At 47.0% G+C, this 7,138-nt stretch overlaps 1 protein-coding gene and 1 pseudogene across 2 annotated transcripts; one reads left to right on the top strand and one right to left on the bottom strand.

Moving 5' to 3' along the window:
- Positions 1–1,316, top strand: part of LOC119283806 — an 8,981-nt pseudogene extending 7,665 nt beyond the window's left edge.
- Positions 1,317–1,945: 629 nt separating this feature from the next.
- LOC119287318 (protein BCCIP homolog) lies at positions 1,946–4,867 on the bottom strand. 2 transcript variants are annotated; one of them, XM_037566844.1, is made up of 8 exons: positions 4,646–4,866; positions 4,398–4,570; positions 4,033–4,311; positions 3,735–3,944; positions 3,583–3,648; positions 3,284–3,376; positions 3,152–3,208; positions 1,946–2,310 (listed from the first exon to the last, which is right to left on the bottom strand). In XM_037566844.1, the coding sequence occupies exons 1-8, from the start codon at positions 4,785–4,787 to the stop codon at positions 2,215–2,217; spliced, it is 1,116 nt and encodes a 371-aa protein (XP_037422741.1). In that variant the 5' UTR covers positions 4,788–4,866; the 3' UTR covers positions 1,946–2,214. The 2 variants fall into 2 exon arrangements, with proteins under 2 accessions (XP_037422741.1, XP_037422740.1); XM_037566843.1 differs by having other exon boundaries at positions 4,398–4,867.
- Positions 4,868–7,138: the final 2,271 nt, after the last annotated feature.

Genomic DNA, 7,138 nt, shown 5'->3' with positions numbered 1-7,138 from the left:
CGAGTGGCAGATGAGCCCTATAACAAAAGCTAAGATCTCCATAAGAACAACCACCATCGAGAGGGTCTTCTGGGCAAGTTTTGAAGACATTCCAAATGACCTCAAGTCTTGCTTCCTCTACTTGGCCGCCATCCCAAAGAATACAACTATATATGCTGATGATGTTGTGAGGATTTGGATGGCTGACGGTTTCATCAAGCCGCGGCAGGGCAAGACTTTGGAGGAGCTGGGTCACACCTACCTCAAGGAACTGGTGTTGAGATGCCTTGTTCATATTGATAAGATGAACAATGTTGGCATCATTGAGAAGGTCATCGTTCACCGAAGCCTCTATGGGTTCCCCCATTCAGAGGCTCGCGAGGCTGGATTCATGGATGTTCATGGCATGAATGAAATCTTTGTTCCACCATTGGTGCGCCAGTTCTCTTTCACGAGTTTCAAAGGTGGACACACGACATTCACCAACAAGTTCTGTAAGCTGCGTTCCATCATATGCTGGGTCCAGGAGAAAGACCCGAGCAATGACGGCCAAGGAGTGAACCAGAAGCACCGGCAATCCGGCATGATCTCAAGTTTCTTTGTGTGTCCAAGTTCCTTCGTGTAATCTCTGTACATGGATTATGGATCAAGGAACTGCCGAATGAGATTGGTGGCGTGGTACACTTGCGATACCTAAATGTTAGTGGCTGCAATGACCTGAAGAAGCTTCCCTCCAGCATCAAGAGTCTGCTCAACTTGCAGACATTGGACATAACGGGGACTCAAGTCGAGGAGATTCACTCATCCTTCTGGAAGATAAGACGCTGTGTCATGTGTTTGCAGACGAGCTCAGGCTTCCAGCATCCATCAAGGAAGAATTGGACGAGCTGCAGACTCTATGGGGTGTAAAACCTGCCCCAGGAGGAGAATGGGATCAAGGGAATTGCCCACTGCACAAGATGACCAAACTCCGGACACTGGGTCTGCAAGGATTCAAGGAATCTAAACATGGGGGCGCACTTGAGAGTGCTCTCAGGAAGATGAGTCGCCTTCACCACTTGGACTTGATAGGCAATGAGATCCCTTCATGTGTCTTCACGGCACAGAGCCTTCGATACCTTGAGATGGTAGGGCTCCGTGGCACAATCAAATGGCCCGAGGTTGCATCGGATGTTCGCAAGGCCCGGCCGAACCTCGCTCGGCTCGCTCTGCCTTGTCATATTATTACAAGCTTTTGTTCACAGTTCAATCAAATGCTTTGGCGCCTTACAAACAAGAGAAAGAGATGCGGCAACAGCTGCCACTCATGTCTCCAAATATCTTTATTGTGTACATAAAACGATTACTGTAATATTGTATATATAGTGGTGTTCCATATGTACTACTAGTATTTGTTTGGCATCTCTATTCACGCATTGATGTTGCAATCATGATCTGTAATGTCAAACAAAACCAAAAATAGTAAATGCATTTGCATTTGGACCCCGTTTGTTGTACGGTACACACACTTTGTGTGCAGCTCCTCACTGCTGGCCTCCTTTGGTACATAGGGTAAGGAAACTATAGGAATAGAAAAGTCATAGGAAATGAGATGGCATGCATCTCAAATCCTATGAGTAGAAATAGGAAAGGAGATGTCCTTTGTTTATTTTCCATTGAGTCTAGGCTAATGTTTATTTTCCTATAAAATGTGGAGGATAGGAAGATTTCCTCCATAGGAATAGGATTCCATTCCTACAAACCAAAGAGCTCTATAGGAATTTTGCCTATAAAAATCCTACCCTATAAAATCCCTACAAAATTCCTCCAAACCAAAGGAGGCCTGAAGCTCTATGATCCAGGGTGTTGGTGGTAAACTACAGCAGCCCGTTTGCTCAAAGTGTACTCCTGATTTCCTTTTGTTTCAGGTGAAATCTTTTAACACAGATAATTTTAGGGTAGATAATGCAATGCATTGTACGTGAAATAATGTTCAAAAGGCAAATCATCTTCAGAAAAATCATGCCTTCACCCTCCATGAAAGAATATCCTGTAGCACTACATGAAAAAAGGTGGACTAGTCGATAAACGATTCCTTGCTAGTAGAGATCAACCTCATCGCATCGGCAGTGATGATTGCACATTTGCACCTAACGGCGCTACTAACAGCGTGAAAAAAGCGACTGGTTCTTGCTATGCGGACAGCAGCGAAATTCCACCACCTGGGCCTACTTCTCTTATCAGCAAAGAGACCTGCTATTCAGATACCAAGGCCTCCAGCTTCTTGCGGAACTTCGGAATCGCTTCGGCTTTAACGCACATCACCAAGCCCATCTCCTTGTAGTTCTTCAGCTGCATGGGCAGACACAGGATTGTACTTAGCTACATGTTTTAATTTCAAGAGGCAGATAAGTTGCTGATTAAACTTTCAATCTGAGCTTAGCTGTGTGTTACTACGGGCACGCGATAGCTACTTTACAGTTGCAAGGTGCAGAACCAGATGAGAAACCAATATTGTGTTGCTGGATTATTGACAAGTCGGCTAGCAGTGTGGCGGTAGCTAGGTACTAACAAGTGTTATCTCTGAACAAGCTGCAGGGAGAGACATGAAATTTGTGTAATTGTGTTCTCGAAAAAATGCATCTCCCATGGAGTTAGACTGAATATGTTCAGCTCATGTTCAATGAGAGGCCTAACCATATGGCCTACACAAGTGACACGTAGGCCTCGCATCAGTGATCCCACAAACCAGGAGAGATCGAGTACATGCGTGTGAGACTAGACAATCGTACAACAATATACAGGACTAGCACATGTACACGTTAACACATGGGGGCTTGATAGGAAAGGGGCAAACTTGGCTTGTAGGTATAAACAACACCAGATTTCGATAGACTGGTGGTAATGGGAGAACTGAAATAACTTGTTAGAAGGAAAATACGAACAAGAGTTCAGGACAGAACAAAAAGGCAACAAAAGTTCCTACTGCTCAGCATGCTTGTCTACGACTACCGGCATTTCCTTATAACACAATACGAGGTTATGCCTTCCAAAACTAAACAGAAGAAACTAGCAAAGAAACAAATGCACCACGAAGACAAGTAAAACAACCACAGTTGCACACTTGCACGTGGTAAATAAGTATGTACATGTCAAGACATAATAAAGCATCAAAAGATTAGGCACAACTGACCTCCTGCTGAGCTGACTGTTCGGCACGAATTGGGAAAGTGAAAGACCACGAACTAAGCTGGCAAAGAAAGAAAGAAAGATGTGTCAGTACCTGTCACAGAAAAAAAAACACCCCAGCAGAATGCTTTGATACCTCACAGAAAATTTCGTCCTCCAACTTCGGATAGATAACAGGTTCAACCTCATCTTTGCTGTTCTTTGCTTTCTGCTTTGGAGGAGTTTTTCTCTGCACAAAGTGACAGAGACAAGTTTGTTTGTATGAACAAATAGATTGCCAAAACAATATAGGCTCTTCAATATCAAGGGTACAGTTATACTTGAACCAGACCAACGCATTTGGCTCTACGGATTAACAAAACATGCCACTCTGTACATTCAAGCAAAGCAGGCACTGTCATAAGAAAAAGGAAACATCATGTATATTGAGCTCACCTCCAAGATTCTCACAAGCAACAGGTACTGCTTGAATCGGAAGGAGTCCTGGAGTTCTTGTGTTGGCTTCAGACATGACGGCAAAGGTTTCAAATTCATTAGGCGCATAAAAATGGACAGAACCAAATGTGCTTGACAAACTGATAACCCACCTCATCTTCTGTCGCCCAGGCAACCTCGTCAAAGAGAGAATCATACATCTTAGGGACCATTTCATACGGGAAATTCACAAATCGGCGACAGACCAGCAGGCCGACTGTAGACGCCTTGTCTTCCAGCAGCGACTTGAGCTTCTTCTTGGTGTCCTTGTCGCCGCAAACAGCAAGCAGATACTCCTTAAGATCCTTGATGCAGCGGTTCTCCTGCAAGGCACCAGCAAGGTTTTCAGTCTGAAATCCACCTAAGCATCAACGAATCAGACCACACGAGTCAGTCAATTGTGCATCATACCCCGTATCTTCCCAAATTGAGCACGGTAATGAGACCGAACAGGTCCTCATCGCCGTCGCCCGTGTCGCTCTTGTCACCCCCATTTGCTTCCCCATCCTCATCCTCGTCCTCGGCCATCTTGACAACGGTGCCGACGGTGGTTTGCTCCAGGACGAGGTCGACGAAGCCGGTGAGGTCCCAGGGCTTGGAGTCGAGGTAGGTCTTGAGCAGCAGCCTGACGCCGTGGAAGTCGGTGGGCTTGGGGTCGAAGAAGGCGAAGTCCGCCTGCACTGTCTCCATCTGCAAGCGCCGCCAACAAGAGGAGCAAATCACCAAACTTTGCCGGTGAAACAGTAAATCAACAAGAGGAGGAAAGAGTCAGGCACCTCCTGGGACGCGTCGTCGTCGTCGCTGCTCGAGCACTCCAGGGAGCTGTCGCTGTCGCCGTCGCTGCCCGAGAGCTCCTCGTCAGCGTCGCTGCTGGGGCGCTCCTCCTCGTCGCTGGTGGGCTCGGCCTGCTTCGCGCGCTTGGGCGGTGGCGGCGGCATGTCGGCGGTGTCTGGCGAGCGAACGAGGCGTGAGGGGCGCGTTCGGTAGGAGGGGTCGGGGGGTTGGCAGGACCGCAGGAGCTTACCTTGATGGGGTTTGGCGGCGGGGCCTGCGTTGGTGAGAGGCAGCCTGGAGAAGCCGGAGGCGGGGGAGAAGAGGAGGGAGCGGGCGAAGGGGGAGAAGCCGGCGAACGGGGATGGAGCTGGGCGCTTCCGGCCGGCGGGCATGTCTCGTCGCGGGCGGCGAGGGTGGCGGCGCTGAGGGGAAAGGGGGGGAGAAATAATCGGACTCAGCTCCGCAGCCCTCGCTACCCTCCTTTTTCTTGGAGGCTGGGCCGAGAGGGGAAGACGCTGGGCCCATAATAAGATTGGCAACCAGCGCATCTTGTCTCTGTATTTTCTTTGTCTAACCCAAAAAAAATATTGTCACGTCTAGGAAAATATATAAATTGCCAATCAAGAAATAATACGTAAACTGCCACATCTATAAAAAATGTATATCAAAAACTGCTAATTGGCAAAGTGAACAAAACCAGTATTTTAACCAAAATGCCATCATATAAAGACCCTACATGGCAAGTTTAAAAATCAATACAAAAAAGGAAGTTGCTGTTGTCAATAAAAATAAAAATTCCATCAAAATAAAAATAAAAAATGCTATGATACAGATACGTATATATAAAATAATAGTTCTAGGATAAATAAGTTTGATATCATTCTCATATTTGCACTTTGCACGAGAGCGGTGGGATAAACAAGAAAAAAGTTTCCCTGGCTGGAGCGATAAATCCGGATAACGTGAGAAACTATCGCGTGGGGAATACGTGTCGAACAGCAGTCAGATCGTTCGGATCTGTCGCTAAATCCAGGTGGTTCGAAAATAAACAAAATCGCTTATTTATATATGAAATAATACTTTTAGGATAAATAAGTTCGAGATATCATTCTCATATTTATGGTACATTTTTCAAAATAAAAAGCAAAGTCAAAGAATCTATTTATATATGCAATAAAAAATAGGATAAAAAAGTTTGATATATAATTATCATTTATGGAACATTATTATATCACAAAACACCGGAATTCATCGTTAGGTGAAAATAATTAAATTTTGAAAATCAATCAAAAAACTATCGTCTCAAGATTCATCATAATTAACATAAACATAACTAGCAAATTAAACCCGCTCTCCAGGGTACCACGACATAGAACCGGGGTATGTTTGCTGTTGGTCGGCCCTCGGTTCGATCGGGACAACAAAGAAAAATTCTAGAAACGCAGAGGTGGACGATCGACTCGTGCCGATTCCTCGGTCCAGCTTCCACAACATTGATGGTTGAGAGATAGCGAGGCCGGCGATGGTGAGCTGGGGCTTGTGACCATGTGCTCACTTAAAGACCATTCGACAGCGTCCTGGTACACAACTCCTTGTACCGAAGAGTTGTCGGTGCTGCTGTCTGAGATCTGTACGAGGCCTCCTGCACCGGATAGGCGAACATGAGCGTGCTTGGGTCGACGGTCACGCGCACCTTCGGGGGCATGTCCACCTTGGTCGTGTATGTCTTTGGCGTCCCCGGAGGCGCGGCATTCGTCAGCATCCTCACCACGGAGAACCTCGCTGGTTGTAGCGGGGCCATGATACTCGGTTAGATGACCTTGGACGGGCACGTGGTGGGAAGCTCAGAGCATCTCCACGAGTCATTGCACGAAACGGCCCAAAGTGCGGCCTCACCGAGCGTGAAGCAGACGTGGGCGGCGTACTGCCGCTCATACACGAGCCCAGAGTACATGGCCCTGGACACACGTTGATGTGCCCAGCTCCCATTTTGTACGCATTCAAAGTGGTTAGCTGGTCGTCTTGGATGTGATGCTCGGAGTTGTCGACTATGTCGGCCCTTGTCATGAGCGCGGACCTGCAAATCATAGAATCCAAAAACAATCAGTATGATTGCGGAGGTTTTTTCGATTGCTACCCAGTTCAGTTAGTGGGCAGGCTCCCTAGTCTTCTTACTTAATTGCGCCCGGACTCCAACTCAGATGCAGGCTCTTCAACAGGATGGCTGCGACACTCCCATGAAGGTGTCCCACATGAACCCGAAGTACACAGGACCGTTCTCGACCTGGTATGTTATCCTGCCCAGAATATTAACCCCGGGTGCCAACAAGTCGGACTTCAAGATGGTGGTGAAGTACCAGCTTGGGCCGTGGACGAGAAGAAGGCCACTACGGGGGCTAGAGTAACACCCAAAACGGGGTCGAGGGTGTAGTCGACGACCACCCTGGGGAGCGGCGAAATAAGTAGGCCTATAAATACTTGCCGCACTGAAGAATTGGACGGTTTCCCATGTCCATCAAGCTTCTGGTGTATCCACACACCTCTATGTCCAACATAACGATCGCAGACACGTTACTGCTCCGTCTCATTTCACCGTCGGCCTAACAAATGACAAGACAGCCCGGAACCCATGATACAACTAACATTTCAAAATTGGGTGTACATAGCACTCGGCAAATTCCGTCTCACATATCGGGCTGCTCCTCTTGATGCATACATATTTTGTACTAAAATTTTATACTTA

This window comes from Triticum dicoccoides, chromosome 4A, assembly GCF_002162155.2.
Source record: "Triticum dicoccoides isolate Atlit2015 ecotype Zavitan chromosome 4A, WEW_v2.0, whole genome shotgun sequence".
Taxonomy (NCBI): domain Eukaryota; kingdom Viridiplantae; phylum Streptophyta; class Magnoliopsida; order Poales; family Poaceae; genus Triticum; species Triticum dicoccoides.
This window is presented reverse-complemented; position numbering and strand designations above follow the sequence as displayed.